The following is an 18,098-nucleotide window of genomic DNA, read 5'->3' as shown; positions in this document are numbered from 1 at the left end:
ATTACAGACAGGTGCCACCACTGCCAGCTTTCTTTAGTGGGTTCGGGGAATCTAATTCAGGTCTTTGTGCTTGCAAGGCATGGGACTTCCTGACTGAGCCATCACTCCAGCCCAATAGAAAACACAGCAAATTTCTCTCTCTCTCTCGCCTGGACATTTCCATGTCTCATCTGCTCTCTTCTCCTTCCCCTTTCATTTGGTTGGTGCTATCCCCTTGGAGGGTCACAGGCAAACATTAATTTTCACTGAGTTTTGCTCCTGCATCATCCACCATTCACCGAGTTTGACTATAAAAGAAGACTGGCAGCTTTGTAGGGCAGAGCATGGGTGGAATGCTGACCCCTCACAGAGCCTAGCATCCCAGGGCACCCACTGTGGGGCTCAGCATCCTGAGTGGAATCCTCGGTTTGTATGCCCCCAGACTCCGATAAATCCAGAAGCATGAAGGTGTCCCTAGACATCCTTCCCTGGGATTCAATCGGGAGGTCTGGCTGGACTCCACCGAGGGGCCTGTCTCCTCGCTGATTTGGGATGACCCAACTCAAGTCGCTTTCCCTTGTGGTGGTGGACCTGGGATGTAGCTCAGTTGGTACAGTGCTCACCGAGCACTTGTGAAGCCCCAGATTCCATCCAGAAAGGTCGCCTAAAGCTGCCACTCAAGGCCCAGCCTACTGTTTTTAAGTAACTCAGCCAGACCATCATGGGGTTGGTGGGAAGCTCTGTGTACAGGGCTTTCCTGTGGAAACTATAAACAAAGATAAATCTTTTCACTGTTAGAACCAGGGCTTCCTGAAAATCGGCCAAGGGCAAATCCCAGGTTTGGGAGGAAGGACCAAGGCCTTGCAGTCAACAGCCTTGTCACATAGGAGGCGACACAAGCAATGAGCCCAGGCAGACAAGCAGGCAAGCAGGTTTGGAGAGCCACAGCTCTGGCATCTGTTGGGTTCTCCCAGCTCAGCATTTGAGAGTTACTTCCACAGGACACACGCCAAGGTTAATAAAACTAGGAGAGAAATATTACTTCTCCTCTGACATGTCTTGATGTAAGTGACTAGAGGGAGAGAGGACAAGGGCTCTGTGAAGGTCAGAGAGTCCACATAATTCTCTTCTTCTAACTGAGGATCCCTGTGGGACTGTATCTCATTGGTATCCATATGGCTCAAGAAACCCCACAGATGTCTGGATTTTCCGTGTTCTGTCTGCCTCAATGGAGAGGCATGAATCCAGTCTATACAGAGTTTAAAGTGTCCTTGTGAAACCACAATCATTACTGCTGTGTCTGTATATTCATACTCCTGAATGATGAGACATCAGTGACTCTTAGAGACATCTGATTCAGCTTCGTCTATTTATATATTTCTGAGGTAAGATTGCAGATAGCCCGGGCTAGCTTCAAACTTACTCTATAGCCAAGGATTACCTTGAATTTTATTTCTCCTGCCTCAGTGTCTCAAACATGGGGGTTCTAGGCTTGAGCTATCCCACCCTGTTTTATACAGTGCTGGGGATTGAACCTAGGGCTTCATGTATGCTGAGCCAGCATTGGACTGATTCCAGTCACATCCCATTTTCTAACTTTCATCCAAAATGAGGCCACCAAAGTTCTGAAAGAGCACATCCTCCACCAAGCATGCTGTATATAGTAAGTATAGGGTTGACAGCCTAATACTACCAATGAGATTCAGTGTCCCTAGGAGGAAAAACTGAGTCTAGTGTTTTGTTTCAGATATTTTATTTCTCATCAGACTTGAAATCCTGCCCCGTCCAGGCTCCCTACCTCTTGTGGTATGTTCCATGCCATGTAGACATGGCTTTTGAATTCATCCATCCAGACTTCCGCTACCCTGAGGGCATTTCTTCGGACATGAGCAGTGAGGTCTTCTGTGTAGGGCTTGTGGGCACGCTCGATGTGGGCAATCCGAGAGCAGGGCAGGACCTCCACACTCCCGCCACACTGCCACACCTGTGAAGGCAAGGGTGCACACATCAGCTCCTCTGGAAGGTCGGCTACAGGGCACCATGCCACACGGACAGAGAAGCCTGCTCTCTCCACCTTCTCGCCACACACTGCCGTGAGGGAAAAAGCTGTGTCTCATCCACCCTTGCAGTAGGAATATTAAGTAATTAATTCAAAGCTTGGCTCTTATTGGCATGAGTTTATTTGCAAAGAATTAATGTACCTTTTCCTTCCTTCCGTCCACAAGCCTCACGTAGCCAGAGAGACCAGATGTTTTGAGCCTACAGAGTAGGACTCTCCTCTCCTTATCCCTGGGTTAGCAACCGTCCTCCAACCTCAACAATGGTTTCTATACCACTACATAATAGAGAGGCACCAGAGGGTACTCCCAGCTTAAAAGTCCATCTTCAAATGGACCTTCAAAGATGTGGGTCAAGGTCAAGACAGCTACTGATAAAGGGCCAAGTGTTTCCATTTCTATCCCCTCTTCCATGGGCTTATAAGGGGAAGCACTGAGACCTTTGGTGACATTGGGGGTTATTTGCTGCGTATCGTCATTTGGTAGTTTGGCAGAGAACTTTCATGTGCTGGACACTTGTCTGCTAACCCAATAAATCCTGGTCTAGAATAAGACAGGATTCAGGTTTACCTAATTGGCTGTGTTTTGGTTAGGAGGGCAAGACATCACCCACTGATGAGTGTCACATTAAAAGACCCTCATGACTATGGCTACCGGGAAGGTATCTGTTACTAAGTAACCCTAAATTTGCTGACTTGTTACTTAGTATACTATTTATGGTCAATAGAAAGGAAGCAAGCATTCTTACTCAGGGCCTGCTATGTTCCAGACTTGGGGCTGGGGAGCGGGCAGTTAAATGCAGCATAGTTGACCAAGAGTTTGCAACCAGACTCTATTGGCCCAGCTGGTTCTGCTTCATAATGGCTGTGTGACTCTGAGCAGTCACCCTGCCTCATATGTGCCAATATTTCCGTCTCCACAGGGATCATACACCACCAATCTCAATGAGGTCCTGGAAAGGATTAAACTGATGGAACACAGGGTACCTGCCACATTACAAGCCCTTGGTCAAGCCATGACCATACGAATTATAAGGAGAATCCTCAGCGTAACCTGTGAGGCCACCGCTGTTATCGCCACCTCTAGTGAGAAACGCACTGAAGAAGGTCCCTTGCCCAAAGCCACATGGCTGGTACTGACAACACAAAAAGATCTGCCTGACTCCCAGGAGGCTGAAGGCAGAGCCCATGCTCCTCGGGGGTGACAGTGTTCAAGAGCAGTTAGCATCTCCAGGGGCTGACTTTGACGGCCAGGAGAGGGAACAAGGCAGCGTCTGGGCTGTGCCCCTTCCCAAACTTCCCTGTGCTAGGACTCGCCCATCCTAGAGACAGTGTCATTTCCAGGGCACTTTGCCCTGAGAACCTGTGGATCCTGTGACTGCATTATTGACAAAACAAAGCGCCAGGGTAGTTTTTCTTCCTGTGGCTGGAATGAGGCTACTACTTGACATATTTCAACAATGCATGACAGGACATTACTCACAGCTGTTCTCTGAGTCCTGCCTCTCAGAGGCAGCTTGCCTTTTAACCTTGAGAGCGTGCGTGCCGCCACCATAACCAGAGCCCTGTTGGTGGCACCACCCACCCTACCTCCGACCTTAAATGGTGCTCGCCAGCACACTGCACCTGTCCAAGCACACTGAGCATTTCTTCACTCAACATTCAGTTTTTCCTCTATCATCTAGACTTCAACACGTGTAATGGGGTTTCCCACCCCACCCACTTCCCAAACTCAGTGTCCAGGTATCAGTTCAAAGTTACTTCCCCATGCCCTGCTTTGTGGTCTCGTCTCCTCCCTCTCCCACTAGCTGTGTGTTTAATCATGTCTCTTCCTTTAAAATGTTCTCCATGCCCTCATCAAATTTTCCTTCTGACACAAACCACTGAGTGGGTCCCAAGGTAGACCACGGATTCCCAGGAAAGGTGGACAGTTGCAGGCTGGGAGCTGAACATCAGGCCACGTGTAATAGCAAAGCTGTGGTGTCAGGGAGAATGGGACGCCAAATTTGACTTCTGCCAGCAGCTGGCAGGTTGCATCCTCTCCTGAGCCTGTATTCCATCCAGTGGAAGCATGGGGAGGCGTTCAGCCCTGGGCCTGCCTTGTTATGGATGGAAACAGAGGAAATGAAGGAATCAGGTATGAGGGCAGGACATCTCGGACAATTTCTGCCCTGCCATGGGGCTACAGGAATGGTACCTTTAGACTAAACTCTGATCTAATAATCACACGATAATTCCTGGGGCCCTTAGTCTGTGCCTCTGTTTTATAATGATTATTAAAACTGCTGTTATTTGACTTTTTCTGTGCACTCAGGTTTGAGGAGTGAATTGGCTGCAGACGACATGTTACCACCCCAGCAAACAAGGATGGAAGGCTCACTCCTCAGAGACTGGGAACCCTTGTGAACTCAGGAAACTTGCAGTTTCTTCCCTTCTATTGAGCCTGTCCATGGAGGGACAGCCCTCACCTTAGGTGTGGCCTGAGAGCTCTCTGTAGCTTCTGGTATTCGGAGGAGAAAGTGCAGGTTTGGCCTATATCCACATTAACTTTTGGACCCTGCCAACGACACTGATGCCAACTAGAAAAGGCCTGTGCTTATCCATTCCCTGGTGACAAGTGGCTCTGCTGACCCAAGAGCGACTTTACAGTCTTATCCATAAATGACCTCAGAGCTCCTCTCTGGGGTGTCAGGCAGGGATAGGAAAGGAGCTTTCTAGTATCTGAGCTGCATTAAAGGTGATGTTGGACAGCTTCCATGGTGGGAGGGGTATAGAGGATGAGGAAATGAAAGAGAACTGGCTTCGGCCCAGGGAATGCCCAATGCCTGATGGCAAGTTCCAGTTGGAGGGTACACACAGAAAATAGAAGCAGGGCCCCTGATGGCCACTGAAAAAAATGACCCAAGCCACACCCAGCCCCATCCAGCCTCTGCCTTCACGCCTGATAAACCATCTCCTTAGAATAATTGTTGCCCAACCCAACAATTTCTTTGAGCCACCATTATGCAGTTAGGCCCTCTTGGAACACCCTTAGCATCCACATTCCTTAGTAAAAATCATATCTTTATTTATGTACTTGTTCTCTAAACATCCATCTCGCAGAATTGGTCTATAACCTCCACAAAAGCAAGGACATGTCTGTGTGATTTCCGCCGAATACCTCAGGCCTGCTTCATGGTATCTATTCAATAACTATTAAGTGAATGAGTGAATCTGCGGGTCCCAGGCTTCCACTGACTATAGGGACATGGTTTTAACTAGCTCAGCTGGATGCCCTAATAAAGGCCATAAACATAAAATGTGGCCAGATTTTACTGAACACAGTGACTTTCCTCGAGCCCAGGTGGTTTTTCAGCCAACTGCTGACGTTAAAGTGCAAACTACTGGCACTGAAAAGACTTGCTTGGGCTGCAGAGCTTAAATTAACACTGGAAAGCCTAAGACACCATTAAAAGTGTGGGGCCAGCAGCAGGCGGGTTTCTCTTGTGGAACCAGGTATTCCTGGCAGTGTCCCCAGCCTCACAGATGCTTGGAATCACCTCCAGCCAGAGCTGCTGCCAGTCCGAACCCTGGATGTGACCAAGAGTCTATGGCAGAGTGTGAATAACAGCTTCAAAGGACCAAATCAAGACCGCCCTCCAGCCCCACCCTGCCCCCACTGCTGCCCTTCCTGAAAAGTCCCATCCTGTTACTTTCTCTGAAGAGGCTTCAAGCATCAAGGTGGGACTGCAAAGAAGCTCAGGCTTCTAGGGACTGGGAGGAGAGGTCTGAGTCAGGACTGCACATACAAGTCGCTGAGCCAGTGGCCAGATGCTTAAAAAAAAAAACAACAAAAAACAAAATAACAACAACAACAAAACCAAGGAATAATGGTTACCTGGAGGATTTAAATGAGATTCGATATGAAAATTGCTCACTAGCAAAGCCATCTCTGCTGAGAGGTTCTCAAGACGTCAGGTCTCTTTCAGACAAAAGTCACTGGTACAAAGTCAGGATGAGGTCTCTGTCACTTCCATAATCAAAGCTCCCTGTCCTAATCCTTACATTCACCAAGCTATTAAACAGACCTCTCCTGCTTTTACACTGAGAGTTTGATTTATGTGGCTCGGACCTCAGATGGTGACTAGGGCTTGAGATGCAACCAGCAGGACCATACCCTGAGCCACAGTCTGTAGACACTGAGGCAGGACAACAAAACAGATTCATCTTTTGTGTTCAATCTATGTGCTTTAATGCTGTATGGTGAGAAGGACTCTGTGTGTATCTTTGTGTGTGTAGGAGTGCCTTTGTGTTTGTGAACATGGACAGGTGTATGCATGTATGTGAGTCTATGTGTAGGTGCATGTGTGCATATGACTGTATGTAAATGTCAGAAATCAAACAAGGTGTTATTTCTCAGGCACAGTCTTCTTTGTTTTATGACATACAGTCTCACTGATTAGCCTAAGCTGGCTGGCCAGGGAGCCCTCAGGGATCCGCCTAGCCCCACCTCCCCGATGTTGGGATTATAAGCAAATACCATCACATTTTTTTTCTTTTGTTTTAAGCCTGGGTTCTAGAGACTAAGGTCCTCATGTTTGAAATGCTTTACTGCCTGAGCTATTTATTGTCTTAGACCAACCCTACTGAGGACTCTGGGATCTCTCCAAAGAACAACATGGGTAAGGTAGATTGGTGGGCAGTGACATCCTCAGCCTTGCACTTCACAATCACGGCCCCATGGGCTGTGTCTCCTTGTGACATTAGTGAGTTGCTGTTTCTTGGCACAGTGTTGCTCCATTTCTCTCAGCCCATAAAGGTTCTTTTCCTACTTTCCACCCATCTAAAGCCAGCCTGGCTCCATTCCTCCAAACTCTTTGAACTTATGATTAACTTCATTCACATGGTCCTGATTTCTTGGCTTATGTGGCTAATTATCTTTTTATGTGTAGCTGTCTTGCCTAGTTTGGCCGTGAAAAGCTGAGGCAAAAGTGGAAAGCCAAAACTAGGCAGGATGGGAAGAGGATGATGAAACGAATACAGCCAAGACTGATGCCTGAGGAAGGCTGGGGTTAGCCAAAAACTCATTTTCAGGCTGGCTTAGGGGTCAGAGATGTAGGCAAGCAGAAATATGGACAAACAGACATAGCCCTCACACTCTTTCACCTTTCTTACCTCACCACAGACAAGCATGGGGAAAAGAAGGAAATAGATGTCAGATCTGAGCAACACTAAGGACCAGCAAGCCACAATCAGGAACATGAGACAGAGGAGGAGTCTAGATGGAGATACCATGAGTGCAGACACAGCTGCTGTCCAAAAGTCTACAACACTTGAAAATCTTTATCTCCAGACAAAGGTCATACACCTCAACCAGACTTACAGCATCTCTGAGCGCATTCCTCTTCCCTCCCTGCAGCAGCATCCATCACTCATGCTCTGTAGCCAGTTACGCTAGCTGCTCTCAGTTCCCGAGGTAGCCCATGTTCATGGACCTTTGTCCTCATCTTCTTTACTGGAGCTGCTGTTTTGCCATGTATGTATGTATGTAGCACATCTCTGTAATTCTCATCTGCCTTCCCCAGACACCCTAAATTTGGTTAAATGACTTTTCCTTGTACATTGCTTGCACTTCCTCTTAGGCAGGAGGTGTGATAACTCTAAGAGTTGAGAGACACAGATAGAGAAAAGGAGAGAAAGAGAGAGAGACAGAACCAGAGCGAGAGGGCACCTATGTACTGTTTAAAGAGAGACTATAAATGTTGGCATAGCTCCCCTCTCCGGAAACAATGCTTCCTTTTGCCATCCCCTAGAAAGTTTCCCAAAGGTAACCCATTTTCCTGAAGCTGGGTGATAATTTCCTCACCATCCACCTAACCCACACAGTGCTGGTTTTTTGAACACTGTATAAACAGAACCACTGCATATGCCTTTTGCTTTTTGTTTCATTTATTTTCCTCACCCCAGCCTTCCATTCTATAAATACACACTGACTTACTTGCGAGTTTCTCCTCCTGTTGGTTGACAGGCTTGTTTCCAATGTTATGAATAGTTCCTGGGAACACTCTTGTACACATCTCCTGGGACCCAAGAGTGGGCATCACTCTATGGTTTTTATTATTTTTTTATTTTTTATTTTTTTGCTACAGCAGCATGTCTCAGGCGCAAGTTAAATACACAGTCAACTTTCCCATGGAAAGGGAGGGGCTGTTCCAAATAGCGTCTCTCAAGCAGCTTCCTCCCACCAGCAGAAATGAGACTTAGGTTGCTTCAATCCTTGTCAACATTTTTTATTTCAAGATTTATTTTATTTTTAAGTGTGTGTGTGTGTGGGTATATGTGTGTGTGTATGTGTGTGCGTGTACATGCCTTGTCTGTGAACACCATAAGAGGACATTAGTTCCCTGGGGCTGGAGTTACAGGTGTCAGAGGTTGTAAGCCACCTGACCTGGATGTTAGGAACCAAACTTTAGTTCTCTGTAGCATCATTTAGTGCTCTAAGGGGGCTTTTCTAGCCAGCCCCCTTGTCAACTTTGACATCAATGACATGGGCATAAAATTCTCTCCACAGTTTTCATTTGCAGCCTTACCTGCTTATTAGTGAGACAGTAGGTTTTGTTTGTTTTTCTTTCCTGTTACCAACCTACAATGGCAAATTCTAGGAGAAGGGTCACTTCTGCCTTACCCTAAGGCCCATTCGGGGCCAGGCCCACCCCTAGGTTCCTGGGGGAAGATATTTAAATTTGAGGGTAAGAGTTGTAAGATCTGGCCATGCTTACTCCCATCAGCCCTTACAGAAGAACACTCCCTAGGGACCCAGTTTCTTAATCCCCTTTCTGGCAATGAATATTCCAAAGAGCTGCCGGCTCCTTGGAAACATGCTACCATTTCTTGGATGGGGTCTCAGAAGGGTCTGAATGTTTGTATCAGTCCCGGGTGACACTCAAGCAGTTCCCCACCAGAATGGACTCCTTCAGAACCATTGCCAAGCAGCAATATGCAGCAGGCCCAACTTCAAGGAGAGGCTAGACTGTCTGTGAGATGTTTGGCAGTGGCTTAGGCTGTGCAGAAATAGCTCCTGATGTGTAGGAAAGCCTACAAGCCAGCTTGGGACACCAGAAGAGTCACAGCTTTGGCAAACTGGCTGGCCATGTGTAGAACCCCCCTCTCTCCTGGAAGCCTCGTGCTCTGGCCAATCTTATCAGGCTGTAGAGGCTCCCTGCACTTCAGCAGGGCTCCCTGGGCCAGGCAGGAGAGTACACATGACTGCCTTCGCTAGCATTCATCTGTCAGCTAACCTATTCACTGCATATTTAAGCTAGAGTTACTTTGAAGTTCAAAGGCGATGAACCCACAAAAGAAGCAACCAGAATCCCCAAGTCCCTCCCTGAAGAAAGGCTACCAATCGAGTCTGCTGTCCCTCAGGGAGCTATGGTGTGAGCAGAAGATGAGCTCGTGGCATCACTGAAGTTATGCTCTGATGTTGTAATCTGTGACTTTGCCTGTATATAAAGAGAAGCATGGTCCCAATGGTGCCAATAGATCAGAACTCAGTTCTGGCTTTGCAGAAGAAAGCTCCCACCACAGGGAGCAGGTAGACATCCCAGTTCCAGGAGATGAGTCCACTACAAGGCTGAGAACACTGACAGTAATTAGACCGAGTATCTGAGGCTTGAGGGAGCTGCATGACACAGGTCATCAGGACCCAGAAAAAGAGGCTACTGAACACAGTGTAAATCAGCGTTAGAACCAGAGCAGAAAAACAAAGCAAAACCCAGCAGGGTGGGAGAGGAGAAGGCTGGGGCCTGGAGACCACACACAGCCCTACATTCCTTAGAAAGCCACTGACAGTAGCCATGTGGCAATCAGGTTATTGACAGAGTGACCTAGTTGGTGAGGCCAGGACTCTAGCCACTGTTGCAGCCCCTGGCCAGGAGATACAGATGTTAGCTGGAGCTGACCCCAGAGTACCCTGCTACCAGATCCCGGGAAGGGACTAGAGTTCAGACATTTCCATAGAGCAAAGCTCCAGAAGAAACCTTGAGGGCAAGAGAGCAACCATTAGCTAAAGTACCAAGCAGATCCATTCCCTCTTGTGCTAGGTACTCTAATCACTTTTTTGTTTTGAACTGGCCCCATTGCCATTCCTGGGGCTGAGTTTGAGTGTCCCAAGTAGTCAAGGACTGCTCTTCAGTCAAGTAAGACCTTACCCATTCCTGGTAAGAAGAGTCACTTTCCCCAGATAACTGGGCCCATTTATTTACCTTTTCCATCTGGGTTAAGGCTCTCAGAAACCCTGAGACACCTTCCCCTGTGGACTGCTTTCTCCATCCATCCAGCTGCTATTCAGAGCAGATCCATGGACTGTGTTTAATTTTTACTCTGCTCTATGAAGATGAGCTACTTACTCATTTAAAGTGTTTCCTTTTTTATGTCTTTAATCAGTGGCTGTTTCTTTCCTCTCTCCGAGGCTTAATCTAATCAGAAGCAAATCCCACACATATGAATGGTTCATTAGCCTGTCCCAATCAAATCCAAATTGGCTATCCATAACAGCTGCCCCTTCTTCCCCCAAAGAATGACACTGGCTCAAAAGATGTCTCTGAGCCAATGTCCAAGACAATTGCAAGGGTAAGCCTGCAGCAGCCTTTCTGAAACCAGAGCAACCAGGAAAGCATAACTCAGTTACTCTCAGCATACGGTTGGGCACAATCTGGTGACAGATCACTATGTGGGGCAGGTGGGAGTCAGACCCAAGATTCAGGCATCAAAGGTACAAGTCTGGCCCACGTAACACAACCTGGCTTGTCCCATTGGGGCTCAACAGTTATTAAGATGAAGAGTTGGGAACTCTACATGAGATGGCTCAGCAGTTAAAAGACTCAACATATTTGAATGTTTTATTATTCCTGTTTGGGGAGGCCTAACTCAGGGACAGGTCTTTGAGGGTGAACTATCCAGGTTCCTTCCTGGTAAGCTCTTCCTATTTGCTAGTCAGCCAGGATGGTGGGCTGAAACTCCTCTGAAACCGTGAGCCAAGCAAACCTTCCCTTCCTTAGGTTGTTTGGTGAGGCATTTTGTCACAGCAACTAGAAAAGTAACTAATACAGCTTATGTGCCGGGACCACTTTGAAAGGCATTTGCCTTTTCATACTTTATCAAAACAAATTGTCAACTTGGGCATCTTCACAAATGTCCTTGCCGAAATGGACCTAGGTGACATTACATTAGCAACCGGCTCTGCAAAAGAAATCATCGTCACAGAAGAGCAGAACTGCAGGGACCACACGGGCCATCTCCCACCCTTTCCCAGGCGAACACACTGAGGTTCAAAGTCACATCATACTTCAGAAGCAGAGTGGGAAATGGGCCCGAACTTTGCCTCTCCGGAGACATGCTATCATCATGGTTCTGAGCAGAGACTATGGGTCACACTGATGAAATCACCCAATCCCCACTTGCTGAACTGGTGCCTGGAAGGGATTCATTTCACCCATTTACAGTTTCCTGGTATGGAAAATGGAGACAAGATGATCAATTCTGAGAGCAGCTGTGGGAATTCAGAAGATAAAGCATAGAGGGTTTACTTCGGCACCTAGCCTGGGATAGTCCGTGTTGGCTTAGCACCCGCTCAGCATTTTCATGCTTGCTGTCACTGTAAGACTCCCAGCTCTGTGGCTCATTAGTCCTGCTCAGGGCAGGAGGAGACTGTGGCCCTCGGAGGTGGAGAGCCCAGCTGCATGCCACCTCACCTATATGCCAAGCTCATCTGGTCCAAACCAGGCTTCTTGATTTTTCCTCTTCTTCCTCATCTGACCTTAGCTTCCCCTCATCCATGTAACAGCCCAGGCTTGAAACCCATAGTTCACCTGTATTGTCATTACCTCCCCCTCCACACCCAGTATGTCAGCAGATTCAGTTCTGCCTCTGAATTCCAGCTTCTGTGTACTCCCTCCTCATTGCTGGCACAGCATGAGGGAGAAAGCCAGTGAGGTGGCTACAGCTGAATGATGTCACAGGAGAGGAACCTTGATCCACAAGGAGCCTTGTGAGAGGACAGGAAAGAAACTCTCTCTCTCTCTGGCAGGAAAGACATGGTGAGGGGTGATTGTTTAGAAATCAGAAAGGAAACCCTTACCAGGTCTGACCCTCCTGCACTCTGGTCACGGACTCTCAGTCTCCAGCATACCAAGAAAGAAAATATGCACAGTCAAAGCCACTTCCTGTAATTTGTTAGAGCACTTGAGTTGACTAACACAGCACATTATAATATAATTTACAATTAAATTATAATTTATAATTATACAATCTCTGACTTGATCCTTTAAAAAAAACAATTTCCCATTATTTATACCATTATCTCCAAGAAGAAAGGGTCTTGTTTTCTTTTATTCTCCCCTCGTACATTACACCCCAACCGCGGCTGCTCCTTCCTTCAGTCCTCACATTCTGTCCCTTAACTTCCCCTTCCCTCCAGGTCCGATCCTCATCTGGTGGAGTTTCCTCTCAAAACAAAGAACAATCCTCCCAGGGATGTCCATCAATCATGGCTTAACAAGTTACTATAAGACTAGGCACAAGCCCTCATATCAAGGATGGATGGGGCAACCCAGTAGAAGGAAAACCATCCCAAGGGCAGGCCAAAGAGTCAGAGACACCCCCTAACCCCATGTTTGGGACAATAAATTGCAAAACCATAATGTATATGAAGAGGACCTACCTCGGACTCATACAGGTTCTGTGTTTGTTGAGAAGGAAGGGTCTTACTTAAAAAAAAAAAATTATGACAGCATCTGCATTGCAATAATGATGAAAAGGAGGGAGGGAGTGGGGAGAAAAAGGGTAGGAGCACCATTTCCATCCTCCCTCTGATATAAACTGGCTTTGTTCTGTGCTCCAAGCCTGGGACATTAGAGCTACAATCAAATGGTTGCTAAGAAGCACCCTTTCGGCCCTTGGAACAAGTTAGCAGGCCAGCACAGCCTAAGAAAGTCAGGAGAGGTCTGGTGAGGGAGTTCAGTGGGTAAAGAGCCTTGCCACTAAACCTGACAACAGGAGTTCAATCCCTGGGATTCATAGGTAGAAGGAGCCATCCCTCTAACTTCCTCAGGTAGCCCCACATGTCACAAACCCACACAGACACACATGTATACACAGAGACTGACACATACACACAAACAAACAAATAAATGTAATTTTAACAGGGTTTTTTTTTTTTTTTTTTTTGCTGCTATTTTGTTTGCAAGAAAAGAAGCAGATGTTGCTGGCTTCTGGATTTTTGTTTTATTTATCTTTTTAAATTCTTTAATCGTTTTGTTTAGCCTTTCCCTCCAAACTGGGAAATTCGGTGTTGGCATACTTCTACTATCTAACGCACAGTCTATGAACAGATTCTACAGAACCCCCCCACCCCCAATCATGGCTTTTATGGCTCTTTCGTCCCTTGGCCTTAGCTTATCCGGAAGGTAAAATTCCCTTTGAGGTGACTCCCAGGATCCTTCATCAACTTCCGAGGCATCCGCACATGTCATTTGTCCCTGTTTTCTATGGCCCCCTCCCTAAACAACACAGGAACAAAAGCCTAAGTGTGAAGACCTCCCCCACCCCAGCACACTCCTTTGTGGGTGCCTACCTTCTGCTGTCTACCGTTTCGAGCCATTTGCTTCATTATGTGCTTTTTAAAATTGCTTTGTTCATTAGGGATTAATCTTGCGCCGATCCTCACTAACCATAAAACTTTTACAATGTATTGCGAAGCTGTTTCCACTGCTGCTTGCCAACTGATAGACTCACTCTCGTGTGGCTGCTGTGTTAGGAAACAGCACGCTCCCTGGAAAAGAGGCTGCTGTACAGTGCTTTCAGATGCCTTCTTGGAGCCGTTGGGCAGGGTGGGGTAATTCCCCTGTATGTGAAGGTTCAGGCTAGAGAGTACCCATTGACCTAAAGTTTGGGCCTAATGGGAGCTAGCCAGACTGCTCACATCTTGGAGGCCCTGGTGATTTGAGGTGCCATGGGTTCCAGAAGGTCATGGCTCATGGCAGAGTAGAGAAAGCAGTGGCTGACCATCCAGAAGGGAACAGGCAAACCAGAAGCTTCTCCAGCTTTCCCAAAGCTCTGGCACTTGGCCTTGTCTGTCACTGGGCACCAGCCATCGAGGAATCAGCTCAGCCTTTCTCTGGTCAAATAGTCACACAAACTGTCCACTTCCTGGCCTCTCTATTTCTGTCACCCCTCCACACCAACTGCCCACGCCAAGGCCTTCTTACAGCACATTGTCTCCTTGCATCTGGGAGTCCAAGGAGGTAACTTCAGGTCTTTGGAGTCAGATCAAACCATCATCGCAGTCAGGTGCACTCTGAGGGACTCAGAAAAGTGAGTCAATCTCCCTGAGCCCCAGTGATTTCATCTGCAAAGTAAGAATCCTGTGTTCTTGTGATTCTTGACGTGAGGTAATTGTTGTGATGGTTGATGCTGGTTATCAACTTGACAGAAGCTAGAATCACCTGATGTAAGCTTCTGGACATGTTTATGAGGGGTTGTCTGGATTAGGTTCACCCCTAGCCATGCTTGGAAAAGATTATCTTGGCTAAGTTAAAAAGTCATGAGAAAGGTCCCCCAAAGGTAGGTGCCATAACTGTGAGTTGGGGTCCCGGACCAGACAGAGTTGGAACTAAGAACCAGTGCTCATTGCTTTCTGCTTTTTAAAATTTGCTTTATTTCATGTGTTTTGTGTTCATGTATGTATGTGTACCATATGCATACTTGGTGCCTGTGGAGGTCAGAAGCAGGGGTTAGGTCTCCTGAAACTGGAGTTAGAGATGGCCTGTGAGCTGCCGTGTAGGTGCTGGGACCTGAGCTCAGGTCCTCTACAAGAGCAGTCAGTGTGCTGAAACTCTGAGCCAGGTCTCCAGTCCCCGTTTGGTGCTTCTTAATTGTGGATGCAGTGTGACAGCACCCCATTTCCTGCTGCCATGCCTTCCCCACCACGGTGGAGTCTGCCTTGAGACTGTGAGCCAGGGCAAACTCTTCTTCCTGTGCGTTTTCTTTTCTTCAGGTAGTTTGTCACAGCAACAAGACAAATGACTAAACCAATGACAGACAGCCTGAAGCTCCCTAGAGCATCAGCTCTGTGGGGGAAATTTAGCTTATTAACTGATTATCTCACCATGTCTTTTATAATCAACCAATTAATGAATTATTTCTGAGACAGTATCTTGTAGCCAGCTAGCCATGTAGCTGAGCATGGGTTTAACCACTGACCCTAAGGTCTCTACCATCCAAGAGCTGGGATGACAGACACAACAAGATAAAAAGAGGCAGCACCTGGACCCAGGAACACAGGTCTGTGGTCCTAGTCACGTGAGAGCCTGTGAGACAGGAGGATCTCAAGTTCAAGGCCTCTCTGACTTCTGAGTGAATTCAAGGCCAACCTTGGAGAGCTTGTGGGATCCTGTTTTAGAAATAAAAACTAAGAAGAGAGCTGGGATGTAGTTCAGTGGTAGAGCACATGGCCAACATATTCTGGGTTTTAGTCCCCAGTATTTATAAAAGCAAAAACCAAACAACTCAATCAAATATCAGTGGCAGGGCTCATATCTTTTATCCACACAACACACACGCACACACACACACGCATACACACACACACACCATAAGGAAATAGAAGAGAAACTACTTGGGAAGGTAAAGAGGAGAAATGGGAGAAGATGGAGAGTGACGGAGAGGGCACAGAGCAGTGAATTCAGTCAAAATTCAAAACTGTCGTTATGAAACTCACCACTTTCTCTACAAATACACACCATTGAAAAAGCCTAGGCTGCTACAGTTTTTTTTTTTTTTTTTTTTTTGGTTGTTTGAGACAGGGTTTCTCTGTGTAGTCTTGGCTGTCCAGGACTTGCTTTGTAGATGAGGTTGGCCTTGAACTCACAGTGATCTGCCTGCCTCTGCCTCTCGGAGTGCTGGGATTAAAGGCTGCCGTTACACTCTTAAAGTCCGTGTTTTGCTTCTTCTGAACACAGGCTGTCACCCTCTTTGCACTGGACTGCACTGCAGCCCCGGGCCCTTACTGCGGCTGGGGATCTCCCGTGCTGTGCTGTCAGACTTCCTATCCACAGAACCATGTGCAAGAGCAAACTCCTGTTCTTTTAAAATCACCCACTCTCCAGCATTTTGTTAGAGCAACAGGAAACATAGAAAGACAGAATGTGGTGGGATGTTCAGAAAGAAAAATCAGACTGGATTTATCCCTCACACTATGTCAAAATCAGGAATTAAAATGTGAAAGATACAATATACAAGTAGAAAATGTAGGTGAAGTTCTCTACCACCAGGAATGGACCAGATAGATTATCTTAATGAAGGACGAGGATAGGAAGGGGAAGGCTGATATATTTGCCTGATTTTGAAAAAGCTGTCTAGGCCGGGTCATCGTATTGCAAGAGGTGGAGGCGGAAGGATTACACGTTAGAGGCAAGACCGGGCCAAGTGAGTTCAAGGCTAGCGTGGGCTACAGTAAGACCTTGTCAAATAAAAGAGACAGAGGAGAAGTAACAGCATTGCTGCTCCTAATGGGTAGATATTCTAAAAACCGAGATTGACACCGCCGTAAAAAGTGCGCCACGGGCAGGAGCAGCTCACAGAACGAGGCGGTGTAGCTGGTCTCGGCTCTGTGAAAAGCCTCCGGCTTACTTCACAAGGGTTATTACAGACTAAAGCTACCCTGAAAGCCAGGCGAAAAGCCAGTACCTGTCAGACTGGTGAAAACCCAAATAAATGCCTTCCAATCACCCCTTTGATTTTTTTAATTAGCCTGAGTCACTTTTCTTCTTTTACAGCGCTGACTTTGAGCACTATCTGAATAAAAAAGTTCCATAGAAAACACATATAAATGAATACATGTCTTAAAAAACACTGTTTAAATTGGGCAGTAGCCTAGTTATACAACACAAATGTCACGTGGACAATGGATAGATTGATCGTATGCTTTATATAGAGCACTTTATAGTTTATGGAGTATCTAAATTTATTTCTTCTTGTTAGAGTCGTTGTTAAAAATAATAATTATGATAATGAGATAATAAAGTATGAAGATGAATTAACGTTTGGGGCCAATATAAACATGTTGAATCAGCTAACAGTGTCAGGATAATAACATCCAGCTTGCCTATAGCACTTATGTGTTTGCACTAAAAGAGACAATTGTAAGGAAAGAATTCTGAAAATATTGAAATAAGACACCGACTTTGTTATTTAATGGCTACAGAAACACTAGACTATCTTCCTGCTGGAAGTAAGAACATTTATTTTATTTTTTTGAGATATGATCTTGCATAGCACAAGCTGGCCTGGAACTTGCTATGTAGCCAAGGTTGACCTTGAACTTCTGATTCACCTGTCCTTTTCCCCTGAGTACTGGGATTACAGGTGTTATCACTGGTTTGTGTGGCGCTGGTGATGGCACCCAGAGCTTTCCTTGTTCTTGCTGGGCCAGCACTCTACCAACTGAGCCCCACCCCCACCCACAGGGGTGGCTTTGAGAGCTGGTAACAACGTCATTGTGAGGGCCACTCTACTTCTTCTGCTCTGCTGCCTTCCTCCCGAATGCCTGTGGAACAGCATTTCCCTGGGACATGGGCAGGTGAGTACTAGATGTCCCATGGCTGAGACGAGGCTTACAAGGGGTGAAATCTAGTAGACAGGACAACAGGCTACAGTGGGTATAGAGTGCTCATGGTCTGAGGTAGAGAGAACCCCCAAGTGTAAATGCTAGCTTTATTGTTGTTAAACGCCATGCTGATGGAGGACATTGGATGATTCCCTGTGCCTCCAAAGGCCAAAACGTGCAGCCAATCAGCTAGACTTCTTCCCGTCCTATATGATACCTGCCTGGCTCCCTCAGGAGAAGGGCCAGAATCATGCAGAGAAAGAGGCTCACCTCCTAGTCAGGCCCTATTGAGAGGCTAAGAAACTACAGGTAAAGGGGCAAAGCTCAAATTAAAAAATAAAAAATGAACACAGTGATTCAGTGTTAGGGAAAGGTAGTTAAGGACCATTGGGGAGGATGGTTAAAAATGCTATTCAAGAG

The 18,098-nt window shown here is 46.7% G+C and overlaps 1 protein-coding gene across 2 annotated transcripts in view; it reads right to left on the bottom strand.

Annotated features, from left to right (window-relative positions):
- Positions 1-18,098, bottom strand: part of Galnt18 (polypeptide N-acetylgalactosaminyltransferase 18) — a 297,912-nt gene that overhangs the window by 48,556 nt on the left and 231,258 nt on the right. For both annotated transcript variants that reach the window (XM_060367028.1, XM_021627896.2), the window contains exon 7: positions 1,778-1,963. In XM_060367028.1, the coding sequence (XP_060223011.1) occupies positions 1,778-1,963 (186 nt within the window). The remainder of the gene's footprint in view (positions 1-1,777; positions 1,964-18,098) is intronic.

This window comes from Meriones unguiculatus, chromosome 14 (assembly GCF_030254825.1).
Source record: "Meriones unguiculatus strain TT.TT164.6M chromosome 14, Bangor_MerUng_6.1, whole genome shotgun sequence".
Lineage (NCBI taxonomy): Eukaryota > Metazoa > Chordata > Mammalia > Rodentia > Muridae > Meriones > Meriones unguiculatus.
Note: the sequence above shows the minus strand (reverse complement) of the source record. Positions and strands in the feature narration are given on the sequence as shown.